The sequence below is a fragment of the Vespa velutina genome, chromosome 4, assembly GCF_912470025.1.
Source record: "Vespa velutina chromosome 4, iVesVel2.1, whole genome shotgun sequence".
Lineage (NCBI taxonomy): Eukaryota > Metazoa > Arthropoda > Insecta > Hymenoptera > Vespidae > Vespa > Vespa velutina.
Genome location: NC_062191.1, coordinates 8,810,562 through 8,831,995, shown reverse-complemented (window position 1 = coordinate 8,831,995; position 21,434 = coordinate 8,810,562). Strand labels below are relative to the sequence as shown.

At 35.6% G+C, this 21,434-nt stretch overlaps 1 protein-coding gene across 5 annotated transcripts; it reads right to left on the bottom strand.

Annotated features, from left to right (window-relative positions):
• Position 1: 1 nt before the first annotated feature.
• Positions 2-19,781, bottom strand: LOC124948435. Of its 5 annotated transcripts, XM_047492045.1 has the most exons (18): positions 18,401-19,781; positions 16,835-17,019; positions 16,553-16,749; positions 9,084-16,477; positions 8,673-8,884; positions 8,225-8,522; positions 7,926-8,104; positions 7,645-7,834; positions 7,328-7,566; positions 6,846-7,242; positions 6,563-6,674; positions 6,109-6,478; positions 5,879-5,923; positions 5,678-5,803; positions 5,426-5,528; positions 4,615-5,346; positions 4,405-4,527; positions 2-4,260 (listed from the first exon to the last, which is right to left on the bottom strand). In XM_047492045.1, exons 1-18 carry the CDS (start codon positions 18,543-18,545, stop codon positions 3,203-3,205), a joined length of 12,105 nt encoding a protein of 4,034 aa, XP_047348001.1. In that variant the 5' UTR covers positions 18,546-19,781; the 3' UTR covers positions 2-3,202. The 5 variants fall into 5 exon arrangements, with proteins under 5 accessions (XP_047348001.1, XP_047348000.1, XP_047347998.1 ...); XM_047492044.1 differs by having other exon boundaries at positions 4,405-5,346; XM_047492042.1 differs by having other exon boundaries at positions 2-4,527.
• Between the last annotated feature and the right edge of the window lie 1,653 nt (positions 19,782-21,434).

Genomic DNA, 21,434 nt, shown 5'->3' with positions numbered 1-21,434 from the left:
ATTTCAATATATTGAATTTTATTACAAAATGTTTGCATTTAGGCTACAACATGTAATATAATAATAGCGTTTGGTCTAGACCCTTATCAAAACAAAAGCTAAACTGCACCACATTTCCTATCGTCTTAGCAAGACACTTTTTTTCTTCGGTTTACGTTTCAAGGAAACACGTACTATTTAAATGCGAATAAATCTACGCGCGATTTGAATTATTCAGATAAAAGACGACTACACAATCGGGTATCTCTCTCCGACGTTGCGTCTCAGTATCACAACGTACACGAAATATTAAATATCTCACTAAATGCAAATACGTTTCGACTATTAGCAATATGTATTATAATATTCGTATTAGATACATCTTTTCTTTCCACCTCGGAAAAGGTAAGACATCGGAATATGGATCTATATAGAACTTAATAGTCATAATCATGTATGTATATATAATCGAGGTACCGCTTCTCGATGAAGGACAGGACAATTGAGATTTACTTGAAAAAATTTCGCTTTATAAACGCGACAATGATGACGACGTAAATTATGTGAATAAGTTCAGGCATATACGTATGTATGTATGTGATATTTTTCCTTGAAGCGCACCCTAAGAACGAATGGTCCAAAGACATGTTGTGTTCTAAAAGAAGACAATAGATCGTATTATTAAACTGCATAAAACCGAAAAATACGTGTAGGTGTAAAAAATAATCAACTGAGCGGTAGTAAAACATCCTCCACTACGTTATACGATGTGCACATGTGTATAAACGTTTAATTACATTTTGTCGTTAAAATGTTTTCTCGAAGTAAAAGGAAACTATCCCAAGCAGCTAATTCTAAGATAATGTAATATCTTTTTTGTTTATATAGCTTCTATTTATATTAGGTATGCACGTATGTGTGATAACTAAACAGATACATGGTTTTTGCAAGTGCAATGTCATTGAAGACATGCCATTGCATTAAAGAGCAGGAGGCTGGACGAAATCAAATAATAATAATATAAAATAAATTGCGTTTAAAAAAACGACCTTCTCTTTAAACGACTGTATCTGTTCAGTAAACACTACCTACTGACCAAATTTCGTTTAGGCCTTCCTCTTGATAGAGAATATTAATTATGGCAGATTCTATCTGACTTGATTTACGATTTACAAGAAGAACACCTAAACGATCGCTTTCCTTTGTTTCACTCGTTGAAACAATAGCAATCTTTTACATTCATTCACGAATATATTTCGATATTCTTTCTCTCTCTCTCTCTCTCTCTCTCATCCGTAATTATCTTTTATTATCCTCTACATATCCATTTTATATAATAATAACGAATATTCTTAATAATTCATGCTCGATTAATTTTTTTTTAAGGAACAAAAAGAGTCCCATTATGGTTGCACGTGCTTAAATTTTCTTGAATTATACATATACGTACATATTACCATGTAGTTCATTGCACGCAAGATTATAATAAAATTTCTGTTACGCCACATATCCCTTCTCTTAACTTTGCCGATTATATTAATATCGCTAGTATATGTGTGTGTGTTATATGAATATCGCTTTATAATCATAGTTTTCTCACTTTTCGTAGAGCGCGTTCAGCAGCCTCCTGTTCTCTAATATATAACTATATTTAATGATTTAATCATATAATTATCAAGTAAAATTTGTAAAATACAATATACTAAACCCTATCATAAATCCTTAATCTTTCTTTATAAATAATTATAGTAATAGTCTTCACACCATTTGTTAATTTATAGTAATCAGATGTCATTCCTTTTCTTTTCTAATTAATTTAAATATTACAATTTGTGCCCTTTGCACTAATTCACTTTATAGTATTTTGTTTGACTATGTAATATGATACACGTAATATATAATCTAAAGAACTTACGGTATTTACATATGTACACGTAACAACGGCGCGAATTTGTCAATAACTTTGTTTTTTTTCTTCTTCTTCTTGTCCTTAATAAGATCGACGTTCGTTCAACGAGGAATGCGTTCATCGAAAGAAGACGCGCCTGATTAGAAGAAATGGGTTCGAAAACGAACGGAAAAAGGTTAAAATTCTAATCAGATTCGTCTTCTTCTCGAATCTTTAATAACACATTCAACGTTGAACAAAAGTATGGTCGCTTGCCTTTTATATTAATTCAATCGAACTGAAACTAATTACAAAAAGCTTACAATCCTTAAAAAATAGGCTCCATTGTTGACGATTTGGACTTCTCAAACTTTACACTTGACCAACCTCAATTTTGTTTCTACAGCTTCTTTTATATATCAGATCCAAAATCCAAAGATTTTTGTTATTTTCTTTTCTTTTTTTTTCTGTAGTGACTACTTGCCGAAGAGGCCCAAGAGGAAGACGATTCTAACTTTTATATTACATATCCTTATATACTTTAGACGTTAACGTACGCGTATAAAACAACACTAGACAGTATTATATCGTTACATTATGTAAATACTTCCATCAATTCATTTTCGAGCATCTTGATGTATCAAATATGATACAACTACGTTTAACCCGTAACTACAAGTTTAAGAATCATATAATACGAATTTCATCACACGATCGACCCTTATCTTGATACAATTCGTACGACGAATCAGATGACGTTCAAATGAAAATAGTTGAAATTATTTCCCTTCGAACGTCTATCATAAACAGACACAGAAGTTTCATTTTTACGTGCCAAATGAAGCAGATTTATAATGATATATTTTAATCAAAATAATTCCAAAATCTTCCGCGTATTGTATATTCCTTGTTTTGATCATTATTGCAATTTTTGATCTTGTCGCTATATATCAATATTTTTACATCACACGATATTATATTTCGAGTGAATACGCTAAAATCAAATATATTAGAGAAAAGTATCATATCGATTAAACAGATAGATCTGCTTCGTTTAGCAAGTAACCAAAGGCAAAAACAAATAAAAAATTTAAGCTGTGTCTGTCATTTCTTCGAAGTTTCAGGAACAAGGACCGTAAGATAAGGGTTGATTAGTACGATGGTATCTACGGGCTAAAATATATCAATAGGATACCAGAAACCAGTGTCTCTCTCGAGACTCTTCTTCCTAAGCAAGAGTCACGATCACTTTAAGAAGGAGAATCCAAATGTACATTATGTACAGAGGATTCATATTAAAAAAACGCTTTAGGGTTGGCCAAGATTTCACTCATGCTACGAATCCAAATCGTCCTCCCTCTGGCTACTGAAATAAGATACCAAACCGCCAAACTCCCCAGTACCCTCCTCATCGTATTGTTTATTTGCTACAGCAGCCGGGTCATTAGGGTGCGTTTGTGGTTGCTGTTGTTGCTGGGGTGGTTGAGATTGCGGAGGTTGCGGTTGCGGAGGCGCTTGAATCTGCGGCTGATTATCCGCGGGAGACGAAAAATGTTCCGTAGGATAGGGCGAGCCTTGATAAGCAGCTGCATCATCCGCCGTAGACATAGGCGGGGGAGGAGGGTAGGCACCGTAGTGATAATTGGGTGGCGGAGGTGGATGATACGGCGAGAAATTTCCTGGTGGTCTATTTGGAGGTGGAGAAGGTTGTTGCATCGCATGGTTAACCGGCGAGGCGTTCGTAAATGGTGGCATCTGATGCCTCGGTCCCATAGGATTATCGGTAAACCTGGAGATCGGTGGACCGCCTCTAACGTAAGGAGGTGGAGGCGGAGGTGGCGTTGGTCCACCTTTAGCTAATGGACTACCGGCCGCAGGTGGTATCATGGGTGGAGGACCCGGTGCCAAAGGAGAACTTCGGTCTCGACTACTTATGGATATAGGACCACCACCCGACGGAGAGGGATCCATAGGATGGTGAGGCGTATGATACATTTGCGGCCCTGGAACTCTCATTCTCATTGGAGGTGTGCCAGATCTTACGGCCGCAAAATGAGGTGGCATGGAAGATTGTCCTGGCTGTCTGTATGGCGAAGGTATCCTACCGCGTGGCTGCATCTCATAACCGGTTCGTGGACCTGTCATCATCTGTCCAGTTGTATTGGGAGCACCGAAATATTTATGACCCATCGCAGCAGCCGCTGCTGTGAACGACTGCGGATTATTTGACGACACCGGTTGTGACTGGAGCATCCTCGTGATCACGGAAGACTGTTGACCGGGCGGAAGAGACGAATAGACAGACTGCGCGTTCGCTTGCGTCGAAGGTGGCAACTGCGTAGGTACGCCGCTCGCTGGTGGTGTGGACGGTGCCGAGCCGGAAGTACTGCTACCTGGAGTGGGAAGTACGTTTGGGATATCGCTCGATTTAACTTCTGGATTCGAATCCGTGCCCATGCCGAGCAAACCAGCTTCAGCCGCGGCTTTTGCTGCTGCTTCCGCGGCCCTGGCAGCTTCGAGAGCAAGAGTTTTCTTACCCTTGCCACGACCTCTCCTCTTTGGCTTCATCGGCGTTCCGTCGGGATTGAAGAGCTGCCCATCTGGTCCTGTCATCATTGGAATATGCCCTTCTGGTGTCCTGTCGGCCTCAGGCGTGATGACTGTGGGTAAGTTAGGATTTATATTAGGTGATACGTTACTCGTTACATCCAATCCAATCATGTTACTGCTATTGGCTGCCATAACACCTGGACTCGTGTTTGCTAATCCAGGAGAACCCAAAGCCGGAGCCCCGCCTCTTCTCATCTGCTCGGCAATTATTTCGGCTTTGCTACGACGACCCCGTTTCTTTTTCTTAGGTACTTCACCATCGGTTCCTTCGGGAGCGTTCGGATCTCTCTGCCTTTCAGCAGCCAGAATTTCTAACGCTTTTAACCGTGCCTTTTCTAATTTTTTTGCTTCTCGCTCTTCCTTCTTCTTTTTTTTCGCTATCTCGATAGCCGCCAATTCCAATTGTCGTCTACCATATTCTTCATCTTCCATCATTATTTGTTCCAATTGTTCATCATCTAGATCTGCCAATTCTCCAGGGCCAAGACCACCCAATGAACCTTCTGGTACATCTCCAGTAAAAGAACTAGCTACTGACATCGTTGTACCTGTCAATCCGACATTATCCGGAAGACCTTCGTCGATTTTCGACGTTAATTCTCCCATTGGATTATCCATTGTATGAGATAGAACGTCTTTATCATCTAGATGCTGACCATCTGTCGATCTTATTACCGAACCCATCAATAGTTTTTGTTTTCGAGCTTTATTTTTGCTTCCAGGTTTCGGTCCAGGCTTCTTTCTCGGTTTCGGAACTCCATCGACCATAGTTTTGCGCTTTGCCGCAGGACTTTTACTTTTTCTCGGTTTTTTACTTTTTGGCGATTTATTTTTGAATTTGGTTGCTTCTTTTTTAGGAGTATAAATATCTATTGTACAAATGTATTTTATATTACTATAATATTGATTTGAATAATATCATAAAAAAAAGTAAATAAAAAGATCTACCTGAATCAGAATCTTTTTCAGCATCTTCATTTACGTCATCTGTTTCGTTAACGACAAATTCGTCTTCACTTTCCACAGTTTTTCTTATAGCTTTTTTTAATTCCTGTAGGAAGGAAAAACACGAAATTATTTATATAAGAGTTCATAATTATTCATTGACTCATTTTCGATCTAAAATGCTTCAAAGATCAATGGTCAAATACAATTCATTATAAATATGAACAAATTTCAAAATATATTAAAAATGAATACCTCTTCGCTATCCGTTGCTGTTGCTTCCTGATAATTGATTTTACGGCCTCGTCTACGACTACGTCTATCTAATATTTCTTCTTCCTCTTGTTTATAATTATCATCTGGTAAGCCACCATATACAATCTATAAATAAGAAAAACAAAAATAAGCCAAATAAAAAAAGGACAACCTTTGAAAGTAATATACAAGTAAAATCACCTTTCGTCTAATAGATGGAGCCTTTTTCTGTTTGGGTGTACTTTCCTATAAAGTATTTATATTATTATCATAATAATTTATTATATACTATACTATACTATAGTATATTATGGTATAGTGTATTAAAGTAGATATTAAATACTAATAGATGAGTATTTTATATTATATCATAATATATATATAAATATATATAATTAGAATAAATTTATTTTATAAATTATTTTATTTACTTTTTTCCTTTTTTGGGCTGCAATTTCATCAAGTTGCGGAGGAACCAATGAATCTGTATTTGCAACGGCGTTCTCCATTATCTCTGTTTTCATTTCATCAGTATTGTGCGTATTTTCAGTATTTTCAATATTTTCAAGATTAACAATATTCTCTTCATTTTCATTTTCATTTTTAGCAGGTGTCGCTTCTTCACCTTCCTGAATAACGGCATTCATATTTTCAGACGCATCCTGATCATTGCTTCTTGGCTCATCTTCCTCCTCGTTATCACTTTGGTTATCTGACTCTATTATACGTTTCCTCCTTTTCTTCTTTTTACTTTTCACTTTTGAAGTTGTCCTATATCTTGAAGTTGGTATAGTTCTACTCCTATAAACATTACACGAATTTAATGTAATATTGTATATATTTAATATAATATCGTGTATATTATTTTACATTGAAAAAATTTACTTTTTCTTTCTTTGTCTCCAAGAATTATCACTATCTTCGCTATCCGAATTTTCCCACATGGATCGAGACTTTTTCCTTTTTGGGCGATCGCTCTCTTCACTATCGTCATTAACTATAAAAAAAAAGTCATACGAATCGTATGCATGATTATATATAATCAGAAGTCGCAAAATATTAACGCAAACATGAATGCGCCTGGAAAAACATCTACTTCTTATCCCCTTGGAAAGAAAATTTCGAAGGGTTAGTACATTATACTACATATTTACTATTCTAAACTTACTGAAATCTGGATCATAAGTAGTTGTTATTCTGGCTCTAGTAGACCTTCTAACTGGACGCGAATCTCCCTTTCTACGACGCCTAGAATCGGTGAAACTACTTTCATCTGATGACGTCATATGATCATCAAAATCTTCTTCGTCATCCGAACTAGTTCCTTTAAAATCTTCGTCGCTTTCTGGATCATCCTCACTACTTATATCCAAGCTATTCAATTTACGATGTTTTCTTCGTGCTAATAAACGTTTAGTAACTCTTTTCCGTTCCTCTTCATCTTCATCGACTTCTTCCTTTTCTACTTTATATTCTTCGTCGCTCTCTCTTTCAGATTTTTGTTCTAAATCGTTTTTATCTTCATCTACGCCCTTCATCTGCAGTCCTTCAACTTGTTGATGAAGCTTTTTATAGAAAAGTCCAGAGTTAAAAGATATAATTTACATCTTATACGTTACATTAAATATTGTTGTGCTTTGAAATACAAACCTGTGCCTCCTCCTTTTCTGCATTAACTATCGTTGCAATGTCTTTACCTCTTCCTTGATTACCAGCACCTTGAACAGCTTCTACTTCATCTTGAATCGCAGCATTGATCATATCATCGTATTCATTGAACTTATAAGTATTTGCACAGCGTCTTTCTCGTAATTGATACACAGGTTCACTTTCTTCGCTGCTTGACGTTTCCGAACTTGAAGCCGATGATGATTGCTCAGATGAAGAATCTTTAAACAGAATAGAAATAAAATTATTATAATGTAATATAAATATTTAATATATAACAAATATCTTATTAAATTTACCATTTTCAGATTCTTGACTTGACTCTTTTAAATCCTTTTGAAGGCGTTGCGTCTCATTTTTATGTAAAACATTATCTAAGCTTATACCAACAAAGGCCAGCCTCTTTTTTCTTAATACTTCGTTTTCATGACGTTTCGTCACTTGATCGTATGTTTTTAAACTTTCACGTAATTTAGATACCAATATATTCTGTTAAATAATATGGTAAAATTAATACTGTTTTGTACATACAAATTTGCTTAATAATTTTTATTTAAATCTTTCAGGAGGAATAACTTACATGTTGACACGGTGGACAGAACCAATCACCTTCTGGTATCAGCATGAGTGCAGGCCTCAAACAAGAACAATGCCATCCTTTATCACAAGAATCACATAAGAGAATCCATTCGGGATGATCAGCCTTGCCACATTTTTGACAAGCATATTCATCATCTGCTTCTTCAACATCACTTTGACCTATGAAAATGTGAAATTTGCATAATTTATATTTGAGATCATTTAATTTTGATGTTGTAGCAAAATTGTTTTTAGATTCTATCTTATCTTATCTACTAAAATTCACATTGCATTTATTACCTTTTTGAGCAGTTCTAGCTCTTCTTAATGGCTCAGATTCTTGATCCTTCTCAAGATCACTTTCGGGAGAAAATTCGTGATCACTTTTAAAAAGTAAAGATCCTTCAGTTTCTATTTCTTCTTCTTCATCCTCATCTTCATTATCAAGATCATCACTACTGGAACCAGACGAACTTTGCCATGGATTGGCTTCATTAAATTTTGCAAGCATTTTCTTCTTTTTTCGCTTTTTTCGTTTTCGTTTAGATTTTATATCTTTATCAATTTCTTTCATTGTAACTTCTTCTTCACTTTCGTTCTGTAAAATACATATAATACACAATAATTACAAAAAATAAAAAAAAAAAAAAAAAAAAAAAAAAAAAAAAAAAAGAAAGAAAGAAAAAAGAATTAATTAAATAAACGCTTTTCCACGCAATTTATATTTATTTAATTATTAAACATATACTTTTTTTCTTCGTTTTTTCTTATCCGTAGTTTCCTTTTTCTCTTTTACTTCAGTTAATGCTTCTTCTTCAATTCTCCTTCTATCTGCTGCTTCTTTAATCTTTAATTGGGCAATTCTTCTTGATTGCCTAACAGGTGTTTCACCTTGTAATACACCTTCTTGTTGTTCAGGTGCAATATCTCTTCCTATTTCTAAACCCAAAACCATTTTTCCTGTAAATAAAAAGAAATTCTATAAATATTTATTCTTATTTAATTATTTAATTTAATTACCTTTATATTTAAATGCTTATGATCACATTTTGGGATAGTAATTTTTCATATAAATATTATTAATTAATATGTATAATACATATTAAACATTAATATAATTTAGACGATAATTTTAAATTGCAAATGTTTTTGAACTTACTTTTCTTTCTCTTTTTTTGAGATGAAGATGGTGTTGTCTCCAATGAAGAAGCATTGGTAGGTGTTCCCTCAAGATGCACGTTAGGAGATTCTTCCGAGGTTTGATTTATACTGACTCCTGAATGTTTTGGACGTGAACGTCCACCGCCTCTGCAACGTCGTCTCCTGCCTTTTGGGCGTCCCCTATTTTTACGTCCCATTGGAACAGAACGCATAATTGTAGGATCATCACTACCATCTTTATTATCTTCTGCTATTTTACATTTCACAGCCTCATCCTCTGAACTTATAGTTACAACGCGACTCTCTTCGACTGATTTGCGCAATTGTTTATCTGGTATACGTTTTGCACGTAATTTTATTCTTTTACCACCCATCATTTCTTCTTCTTCTTCTTGTTTTTCTCCTAAATCTTCGGAATTCGAATCTTGTGCGCTATTACGTCGTTTTCGTGAAACTTTTGTAGTTTCTGTACCATCCAATTTCCAACCTTCGTATACGAGTTCAGAAACCGATTTAACACGAATACCTATTTTTGCATTAGCACCTTCTTCACCAATGTTTATATTTAAACCTTTTAATGCATCATCTTCAGTACATGCTAGTGGATCAGGCTCTTCTGATGGTGCATCAAACACATTTTCATGATCAGCTCCTATAGAATCATCTGATGATGCTGTAACTGTTTTTACCTCAACATTTTGAATTTCTGAAAGATCCTTTTTATTCTTCAAATCTAAATTATCTTTTGGTAAAACATCATTTTTAAAATTGTCTCCAGCTTCAATATTACTCATAACTACATTGTATGTATCTGCAATAGGTGGTATTGTTAAGGAATCATTTACTTTGTTAAGTATGTTGCCTTCAAGTTTCAATTCTTTCTTTTCAATTATAGTTTCCATCTTTGTTTCCAATTGCGAATTATACTTTATGTCAGTAGATAAAGTTTCTACAAAAGGTTTTATATAAGGCGGTTTAGATTTTAACGGTGGAACGTCTTCAACTTCTGAGTTATCACTTGCTCTTTTATTACCTTCTTTCTTAAAATCACTTCTTATAATTCCTAATACTTCTTTTTTTTCAAATATTTCTTCCTGTCCAGTGCAAGTTGCTATGGTATTTTGTATATTGAGTACAGGTTTGGTATAAATATTATCCTTATTTGTATTGGAAATATTAATAAAATCAGTCTGTTTACTTTTATCATCGCTTATATCATAAGAGACAGTTGGCTTATTAGCAATGGAATTTGTATGATTCATATTATCAGAAAGATTACTGTCTTTCAATTCTACTATTAATGAATGAGTTTCATAACTTTGTGATGCTTGTTGTATATCATTGTCTAATTTAATTGTAGAAGTATTTGATACAGACTGATTAATTATTTCAGCTGTAGTAGTTTCATTTACAGAATTATCAATGTAGTTATGCTCTTTTGTTTCAAGCTTATTTTGTTCATTTTCATTTTCTAGATAATCAGTTTTTAATCCCTGATACTGTTGCGATTTTGGTAATACTTCTGCAACCTGCAGTATCATTTCTTTGCTTTTAGCAATTTTATCTTTATCGTTTATCTTTTCTATAACTTGTTGATCCGTAACACTTACAGAATGATCCAATATATTTGTTGATTGATCATCAATGTCACCTGATCCACTATTTTTTTGAACTTGTATTAAATTAGCAGTATGTTCTGTATTGTCTGTATTTTTATTACTATCTAACTTTTCAAACACAAAGTTATCTATATCTTTCACTGACTGAGTAGAAGCCTTATTTTCATTTTGTAATTTTATTATCGTGGTTTCATCTAAAATGCTTTTATTGTTCTGAGTATTGTTCACATATTCTTTGACAATTTGATTAGAAGTAATTTGAACATCTACTTGAGTTTTTTCATTTACAAATGTTTGTAAGTGAGAATGATCTGATGATGATGACAGTATCGTTGATGTAGTATTATTTAGCTTGCTAGAACTATCAAGAGAAGATGTATTATGTAATTCTATATCCTCCCCATATTCATCTTTACTCAATGTACTGATTGCTTGTTCATTTTTACTTATGTCACTGCATTTAATATCATCACTACTTACTTCAGTATTTCTTTTGTTGAAAATATCATTTACTTTTTCTGTATTAGCATTACACGTTTCCTTCTTATTCTCTACTTCATTTTTAGTAGAAACCTTATCAGTTTCAACTTGTAAATTTGATTCTAACTCTTCTTTATTCTGTACAAATTGTTGCGGCTCGTCAAATAATGTATAATTTTTGTCATTTATACGTTCCTGTTCAATGTTTGGGCTTTTTGTAATTTTGTTATCACTTACTGGATGTTCTTCTACAGAACAGTTAGGAATATCTGTAGATTCATATTCTTCTAATGTGTCTGCTTCAAAAACATCATCACTACCATCATCATTAGAATCATTACTATCATAATTTGCCACTAAAGATTGTTTATTAACTGAATTTTGTTCAGATTCCTTTGAGATTAAATTTATTGCATTTTGTACAACATTTTGTTTTTCAGTATTATCCATATCTTCTTTTAATTTTAAATCTGTATTTTCATAACTACTATTACTTATGGCCGTTTCAGATTTCTCTGTATATGTTTCAGTTATTTGTACATTATCACTTTCTTTATCATTTGTTTTACTACTTGAATCTTTTTGTTCAACAATTTCTACAATAATAGGGGAATTACTTTCCTTATTATTTGCTGTAGAAGTATTTAGTGCACTTGTCTGATTTTCTGTGATAGGAGATAAATCCTTTTGCATAGAAAAATTATCTTCCTTTCTTGTATTTTGATCATTCAACAAATTTTCATTGTAAACTGTTGATTTTTCATTATCAGGTGGTGTTACTAATTTTTCACCATTCGATGAAGTTTCCTCCACCTCCTTTGAGGATTCATTAGATTCTGACATTCTATCATCAATTATCATATCTTCATTTGAATCTTGATCAATACAAGAACTTGGATTTTCTGATACATCATCAGCATATTCATTCACATTTTGATCAATACTAGATGAATAATTTTCTTTTAATGATGGTATATTACTTGTTTCTGCAGATTTCATAATAGAAATATTAGATACTATCGGTGCTAATACATTAAATGCACTATTACTTGTTTTAGCTGAAAATGGATTATCAATTTGTTGGGATACTATTGGTATGTTAGTATTGTCTTGCAAAAATATATTTTGAACGGATGCATCGTTCGAACTACTTATAACAGAAGCGAATGATTCTTTATTATATTCTTGCATGCATGCAGAACTGCTAACAGTTGCATTATCAACAAGGTCAGATTCAGGAATATCTTCAGAAGCATTAGTTTTGACAAAAGAATTGGTTAAGTGTTTTTCTTTAATTTCTTCTGAATCTCCTGAACCTTCATCTTGTACTCCTAAATCTGACAATGTATCATTTCTTTCACTATTTTTATCATAATTGACTGACATTGAATCAGCATCCGAACTAAATTGTCCTTTCATTTTTTCAGTATCAGTATCCATTGATTGCTCCTCTTGTGTATCAAATTCAGATAAATTATCGTTTTTATCACTGTGTTTATCGTAACTTTCTCTACCTAAATCTACCTCGTCTTTTTTAAGAGCTTGAAATTCATCAGAAACATGATCTATTTCTTGTATTCCAGCAGAACTATGTACTTCTTGGAAATTTGGAGATGAAATTAAATCCGTAGATTCTATATTATTAGTTTTATCCTCACATGCACATTCCTGTACATTTTTAGATTCCATTTGTACATCTTGATTCTGATCTTTATTAGATGGTGACATACACATTGTATGCTCAGTTGTTACATCTGTTATTAATTCAGATTCTGTTTTTTCCATAACCTGATGAGACATTTCTTCTTTGGAAGATTTATGTTCAGCTTCATTCTCAGAGTAAGTACTGAGTGGTTCTACGTGTTCTTGTATGTTGTCTGATATATTAAGGTTGACATCCTTTTCAGCATTTGTTGATTGATAAGATCTATCATCTATAAATCTCAATTGATCAGTTATAGTGTTTTCACTGTGTTGTGTCATATGCTTAATTTTTATATCATTATCATTTATAATTTTCTTTTTATGCTGAAGATCAGAACTATCTGTTAATGATTCTGTTGTATTTAATGTAATATTTATATTATTAGTAATAAAAGACTGTGAAATAACGTCTGTATCCTCAGATTTTTCAACTTTTACAATACTTTCTTCTGATTCTTTGTTATTAGCATAAGCAGATTCTTGTACAGTGTTCGATTGTAAATCTTCATCTATTTGAGTAGTTGTTCTTGGTACATCAATGGCATTGTTGACATTTTCTTCATTTGAGTTCCATGTATGACTTGAACCCTCCAGTTTTTCCCTTTTATCATTTGTACAATATATATTATGAGAATCAAACGAACTTGCTTTTAATGAATTATTATTTGTTTGAGTAACATCAAATTCTTCTGATTTATATGATAAAAGTGTATCTTCCGAAGGTTTGGAAGATGAAACACATTCATACTGTAACGTGTCAGATTTACATTGAATTGATGTTGTGACAATTTGATCCGATTGAGTTTCCAAATCTACAGACTTTGAAGTATATGAAATGCAATTTGGTCCAAAAAAAAATCTTGGTGGTGATGCAGATTTTGGTTTACACTCGTTATCTATCTTATGTAAAAATTCGGACTTTTGTGTAACTATGTTAGTTGAATCTGACACATTTGTAGAGACTTTTTCACCACTTAATGAATAGGGTACAAGCATGGTATTTGTACTAGACTCAAAACCTTCTGACGTATCTGCCTGACATGAAGATATAGAGGAATCACATTGTATGGTTTCCAATAATTTAGAATTCTCTTTAGATTTTTTTGAATTACTATCAATTGTATCTGTATCAGTAATGTTAGATTCTATACTATTTTGATCTAGCGTACTAACTTCATTGAAAGAATTTGCATTCATTTTCTCATTTAAGTTATCTGTGCTAGAAAGGCATTCAAAACCAACTTTTGACAAAGGTAAATCTTCGCTTGTCTGTAAAGTGTTTTCATCTTTATTGCTACATTTCTGATCGCTAGTGCCTTCTTTGGGAAAATACTGTTCCTTCTGTGATATGTCTTCTTCATTTGATATGATACTACTGTCACACTCTGTTTTTTCTGCAGGTTTACCTACATCCCACCTCGATAATCGTTTAACAGAACCACTTGTACTTTTTGGAATTATTTGAACGCCCAGAGTTGGTTTAAATTTTGGCTTTTCTTGTGTAGAGCCTACTATTTGACTGTCATTAATATCAACAGTAGATTGGGAATAATTCCTATTTAATCTTACAGAGTTTTTGTTTGTTTCCATAGAAGCAGTTGAAACTTCCTTTATAAGATTTTCTTCATTTAAGATTTCACTTGAAGATAAAGTAGCAGTCGCCGAGTCAGCTTCACTTTTTGATTGGTTGCTTTCTTTATTATCAGTTGACGTGTCATCACCAGGATTACCTGTTTCACATTCAACTCCAGAACCTTCGCCATAGAAAAACATAACAGGTTCTTCTACAGGTTCACCAATCCCAGGATTGACAGCATCACAATCACTACCAGATCCTTCACCTTGAACCATCATTAGTGGTTCTTCAATTGCTTCACTTGTTTCTTCTCTCCAACTACTATTGAGCATTGTTCTTTTATCAATGGATCCTCTAATAGGTATTACATCTGCCCTTATTCTTTTTAAAATATCAGACTGCGCATCATCCCCCTCTAATGGCCTTTTTATAGAAGTTGGACCCATTCGTAAAGCTGTTATTTTACTCGGATCTGGCAGTAACGCATAGCTTGGTAATCTATGCTCTTCTTTAGGAGGTAATCTAGCAGAGGTGTGATATGCAGCAGCAGACATTTCATAGGCTGTAAACGGCATTTGTCGTTTACTTAAATCTGCTACCATAGCATGATTACGCATCATTACTGCTCTAGCATCATAGGATAGATTTTGCACATCCGGTTTGCTTGATTTTTTGGTACTCAAATCCATTTCTCTGTGTTGAAAATTTTGAGATCTGTATCCAGGTGTAGATAAATCCATACTTTTGGTGAATTTTCGACTAGAAAGATCAATTCCCGAAAAATCCATAGGACTACTTTGTTCATTCATACTTTCCCAACCACGAGGTGATGTAGATAAGTCCATACCTCTATGTCCTCGAAGTATAGAAGGTTTCTCAGGTTGACTTCTTGGACAAAAATCTTGTGGTAATCTGTCATCATCTCCATTGATTGTAGAATTAAGCATACCCCCAGATCTTGCTAGATTCTCTGCTATTTTTTCCAATGACTTTGTACCACTTGGCTTTTCAAGTTTTTCAGCTTGCATTCTTACAAGATTTGCAGCTAATTGATCTATTGGTTTAACGGACAATTTACTGTGTCCAGATGTAATATCTGTAGATGTAAAAGAAATGCTATTTTTACCAGATAATTTTTCTAAAGATTTCATTACAGATTCTGTTGTTTCCTCCATAGTATTATGCTTTTTAGATACATGTATCGGGGTACTAATAGGCAATATATGATTTGCGTTCTTTTCTTCCTGCACCTGTTTCAAATCTGCAATATTTACAAGTTTAAGAGGAGAGGTGATCACAGGTGTTTCTATTGATTTCAAAGGTACTAATTCTTCATTGGTAATTTTATTGATATTCGATTTCGTTAAATTTTCAGATTTGACAGATTCCGAAGGCTTAGAATCAGGTGCATGAGATGATACAATGGTTTGTTCTGATAAGGTTTTCTTTTCATGGATTTTCTCTGTTAGTATATGAGCATTTCCATTAATCACTTTTGCAGGACTTACAGATTGTACATTTGATTTTGTAACTTGATCTTGTGCTACCTCTAAAGAATCATCTTCCTCGGTATTTTGTTTGGAACTTTCATCATTGGTTACATCTTCATCTTCTTCATCTTCTTCTTCATCATCATCTTCATCCTCTTCTTCCTCCTCTTCCTCCTCTTCTTCTTCCTCTTCCTCTTCTTCCTCCTCCTCCTCCTCATCTATTTCCTCCTCTTCATTCTCAACTTCAGCATTATCTTGATCAGCGATAATATCATTTTGTTCTCGATTATCTTCAACATTTCCAAGATCATCTTTTTGTTCATCTTTTTCTTCTAAATTATCATGAGTGCCATTTTCTTGTATAACTTCATCTCCTTCCAAACTGGGTGATGTAGTTATTTGGCCAGTGTCTATTATAGGTTTCTCAGAAATTTCTAAACTATTACTATCTTCATTAATTGGTATCGATTCAGCTTCACCATTTGACAGAGTGTTTATTAGATTAACAACGCCATCCCGATCTCTAATATTGGAAAGTATTTATATTAATGTACAATAATATTAGATAAGAATATTAACAAATATAAACAAAACTTACTTAGCTACTAGTTCCCAATTTTCCTCATCTAAATCCTCCCTGTATACTCTAATATTACACTCTTCATCGAGCTGACACCAATAGGCTAATCCAGTTTTGTCCCTCCCTAATGGTTCCACACGTAACTCATCAGCTGCGAGCTTATTTACTTCATTTTTAAACTTTTGATTTAAATCGAACTGTGTTTCCAAGAGTACCTACGATAATGATTATAAAATTAACAGAACTATTCATATACATTACAAATAACAGCAATGGTATAAAAAGAAAATATCAATGTACCTTAAGTAGACGTAATTTAACAGCAATACGAGCTTTCTTGTAACCAAAACGTTCAAGTTCCCACCCATCCTGATTCGAATACGTATGACAAAATTTGACCAATGCTCGCTCCCATTTCTCAGGAGATACTGTCTTACGTGTTTTTCTTAGTAATTTGATGTGTAAATCTACTAATTGTTGAGGTACTGAAAGAAAGATAATATTGGCATGATAAACCAGTATAATTTTAATAACAATATGATGCATATATAGAAAAATTAAAAGAAAGTCCTGAAAATTAAGCACAATAGAATCAAAAATGTATCAAAAATAAAAAAAAACTTTTTTATATAAAAGAAATAAATTAAGTTTATATTCTAAACTATTACTTCCTTAGAAAATAAATAGTGATATTTAGTAAATACGCAAAATTGCGTTTGTAAAAATGTCTTTCTTAAAACGAACTATTAAATACGATATGAAAAAGAAGATAAAGAAAACAAAAAAAAGAGCAAAATATTGAGAAATTTATCTAGAATCAAAACGTCAAAATATATGCCTGTGTGAACAGGCTGAAATGTGTCCGTAATTCGTAATCACGTGTAACTGCGATTGACAAGAAGGAAGGGAGGTGGCAGCACGGGGCAAAACAACAACACACGACGGAACGATCCCGAGGGTTTATCTGTCAAATCGGTAGTCTTTTGCACCACCCATACAAAAGAGAGAGGAGATCGTTGATTCGGAGTAAAAAAAGAATACGAAGAAAACGAATTGCGCGCTTTCCTCAGAGAGATCCACCCAACATTACAAATGGAATGAGAGAAAGAGAGAGAGGAGAGGGGGAAAGAGATGAAGAAACGAAGAAAATAGTCGTAGATTCACGATATAGTACGGATTAGCCACAGACCTTGTAGTTACAGTGGAGAGGGATGAAAACAGAGGGAGGTCGCGCGTATTGCGCACGCACATACATACATACATACATACATATACATACATACATATATACGCGCGCAGGTATACATACAAACATATACGAATGTATTAGAAGTGGGCAGTCAAATACATAAGAGGCAATTTTCGAACTAACATCCATCTACGTCTTTAAAAAGAATTTTGTCGTGTTACTAACATCGACAGCAAGAAAGAGAATTATGAAAAAGGAAAACAAAACTTATGGAGTTCGCGCGAGACTTTTCGTCTGGCGGGGGCGGGTCGGTTATTCCCTGCCCCTTCCCTCTTTTCCATCCCACTCGTAGAGACCATTCGTTTTGTCTCGCTCTCTCCCTCTCCAATCCTTCCTCGCTCCCTCTTTCTCTCTCTCTCTCTCTCTCTCTCTCTCTTGTTCATTCGTTCTCTTACATGAACCATGCGCGAGCGCGCGTATTATACGGACACATACGCATGTGACAAGCATATACATAGACTCAAAGAAGAGAAGGAGGAGGAGGAGAAGGAGCAGCAGCAGCGAGCGCGAGTGCGCGCGCGCGCGCGCATATACGTACGCGCACTACGAACGACGAAACGAAACGAACGAACGCGGTGGTAAGATAGTAGGAATACACACACATAAATTTGACTCACCTTCCTGTGTGTTTTCGATCATTTCTTGTAATCTCGCAATGTCCGGATAGACTATGCCACAGGATTTGCCGAAACACTCGAGGAAGGAGCAGATCACGGCGAAATTTGGGTCACTCGCGCAAGAGGCTTCGTTATCGGACGCCATTTTTCCGCCGCTAAAACTCTCTTCACAGAGGGGCCCGTAGCCGTGCTAGGGCCGATACGCTACTACGCTAGGCGGCCTCACAACTCGCGTATCGCATTTTCGGTTCTTTGCCGTTTTCTTCTTCTATCTCCCTCTCTTTTTCTCGCGCGCGTCCTCGCGCGAAATCCTCGAAGAAAGTCAAAGAAAGAGAGGGGGATATGAGAGAGAGAGAGAGAGAGAGAGAGAGAGAAAGAGAAAGAGAGAGAGAGAGAGAGAGAGGACAACTCGCGAGAGAGCCGCCGGTAGACAGAGTGAGAAGCGTCGATACACACACCGAGAATCTCGCTTCCCGCTTTTTCGTCCCTTCTCTCGTCTCTTCCCGTCCTTTTCCACTCCTTTCCTCGTTCGTTCGATCAACACCACCACTCAACAATGACGATGACGACGATATACGAATGGTTCTTCTCTCCTCGTCGCTCTTTACTTTCAACCTTACCCGCCGTTATTCGCGCACCAGCAACGATGGTAAGCACAACACCGGAGAGACATAGACACACGCGCACAGAATATCCTTTTTTTTTACGTCTTCTCCTTATTCTTCTTTTTCTTCTTCTTTAACACCTTGTTCGAGACCCGAGAAAACCAAAGGCGCTCTCGCACGCCTCCTCCGCCTTCTTCCACGCACTTTTCACATATCACAAGTCTCCTTGTAAACTCACGCACGCACGCAAAGACACGACGCACGCAAGCACGAACGCACACTGAGATCCGCTGTCGGATCTCGCACCCGCTTCAAACTATCTTTCTTTCTCTCTTTCTCTATCTCTCTCTTTCTCTCTCTCTTTCTGTCTTTCTCACCGCCTGTGTTTCTGTCTCTCTTCAGCAGGAAAGAACGCGCGCGCAGCATACGATCGTAACGACGTCGCGTACGTAACACAGCGATCGCTTTCCTCGTTGTGTTTGGCACTACTCTCTAGCCTCGTTTGCTGTTCTCTCGTGCCTCGCCTTAGAGGAAACGCGAAGACGATCGTTAGCGCGCAACTTCTAAGACGTATAGAAATTTGACGGCGCAAGACAACAACAGCGGCACGATCATCAACAATAACAATAACAATAACTATAAAAGCGACTTTGACGGCGACGACGAAGACGCGACCGCGAGAGCAATCGCGACGACGACGACGACGACGGCGACGTCGCTGCTGATGTACGCGTTCCCTTTCTTTGCAACGAGTCTCATTGGACATCGCCACCTCCGCCTCCTCCTCGTCGGCTCTCCGGGCCTACGAAACGTTACGAAGGAGTAGGGGTTCTCAATCGGCAATGTCCGTTTCTACTCGGTTAACACGAACCGAGCGCCACGCTTACGATCGAACCATCCGATCGAGCGTTCGATCTTGACTCTCCCACTCTCCGTTGTCCTTTCCTTTGTATTTCTAATGATCGATCGCATCGATTGGTGCCTACAAAAAATTGCTTCGCTCCGATCGATATCTCTTTCGAGTTCAGGACAATGTTTCGCATTTTCATCTCTATTAGCTCTCACATACGAGACAACGAATTTTCTAGAGCCTCGTACAAACGGTGCTCAACTTCTATCTTTAGCTTTCGTTTTTGCCGCGTTTTACGATAGGCAGCACTGCATCCCCCTTGCCCCACCATTTGCTTCTACGTACATACATACATACAACCTTCTTATTGCAACGGACGGACACGCGTTACGCCCTTTTCTCTCTTATGCGCGTACCTCTGTCTATCTATTTTCTCTTTCTTTTTCTCTTTCCCCTGTCCCATCTCTCCCATTCTCCTACTCATTCTTTTTCTCTCTCTTTCTTTATCTCTCTCTCTCTATTTCTTTATTATATATATATACATATATATATATATATATATATATCTTCAAGCGTCATCGAAAGATCAAAAGATTGATATGTATAGTTATTTCCATGGATAGGATAAGAAAAATAGAAAATAGAAAGAGAGAAATAGATAGATAGGTAGATAGATAGAGAGACAGAGAGAGAGAGATAGAGAGAGAGAGAGAGACAGAGAGAGAGAGACAGACAGAAAAATAGAAAAAAAGAAAGGTGGGTGCGAAAAGTTACACACGGAAGAAAAGCAAGTGGTATTAGGTAGAAAATTTTCAAGGTTCTCCAATAACGACGCTTCGCTTCAATGACGTAGTCTGCTTATTGTTAGTTGGATATAAGTTCTGGAGGGGGAGGCGTCGAGTGGCGGGCGGCTTTTTTCGGTGTAGAGGAAGAGGGAAAGGTGTTGCGAGCGCACGATTCCGGATCGATTGGCGGACGATTATGAAACTATAAAGCCGTCGAATTAGATTAAAAGTTTTTCATTTGTTTTCCTAATAGAATATTTTTTTGAAATATTATTAAAGATATCATATTTAAAAGTCATTCTTCTTTGTAATATTGCAAAGTGTCAAATATATTATTTATGTATTTGTTACACAAGCATTCGCTCGACAAGTATGGCGCTGCTGTATCGAGCGACAAGGCTTTACGAATGCTTGGACGTCCCGTAGCGCTCAGAGATTGTGCTACTACGCCGATCGATCGCTGCTACGCATAGAGTTGTCTATATATGTGTCATTAAGAAAACTCGATAAGAGAGACAGAGAGAGAGAGAGAGAGAGAGAGAGAGAGAGAGAGAGAAAGAGAGAGAGAGAGAGAGAGAGAAATACGTTAGAATGAAAACAATTACGTATCTTGCAAACGAATGAATTTCTCGTTTTTCACTCTACAATTGATATTTTTTCAAAAAAATCGATAAACGTTCTATTAATGTTTAAACTTTTAAAGTAGGGGTGGTTTATCATTTACATTTAAAAGCTATGAATGGAACGGTGCTGCCATCAAGAGAATTTAAATTTAAAAATTTAAATTATATGGA

Coding starts and splice junctions, on each gene's coding strand:
- LOC124948435 (XM_047492040.1), bottom strand. CDS start 18,545: ATGGCGTCCGATAACGAAGCCTCTTGCGCGAGTGACCCAAATTTCGCC. Junction 8,885..9,083: donor TCAAAAAAAGAGAAAGAAAA/GTAAGTTCAAAA, acceptor TTTTATTTACAG/GAAAAATGGTTTTGGGTTTA. Junction 5,924..6,108: donor CAGCCCAAAAAAGGAAAAAA/GTAAATAAAATA, acceptor AATACTTTATAG/GAAAGTACACCCAAACAGAA.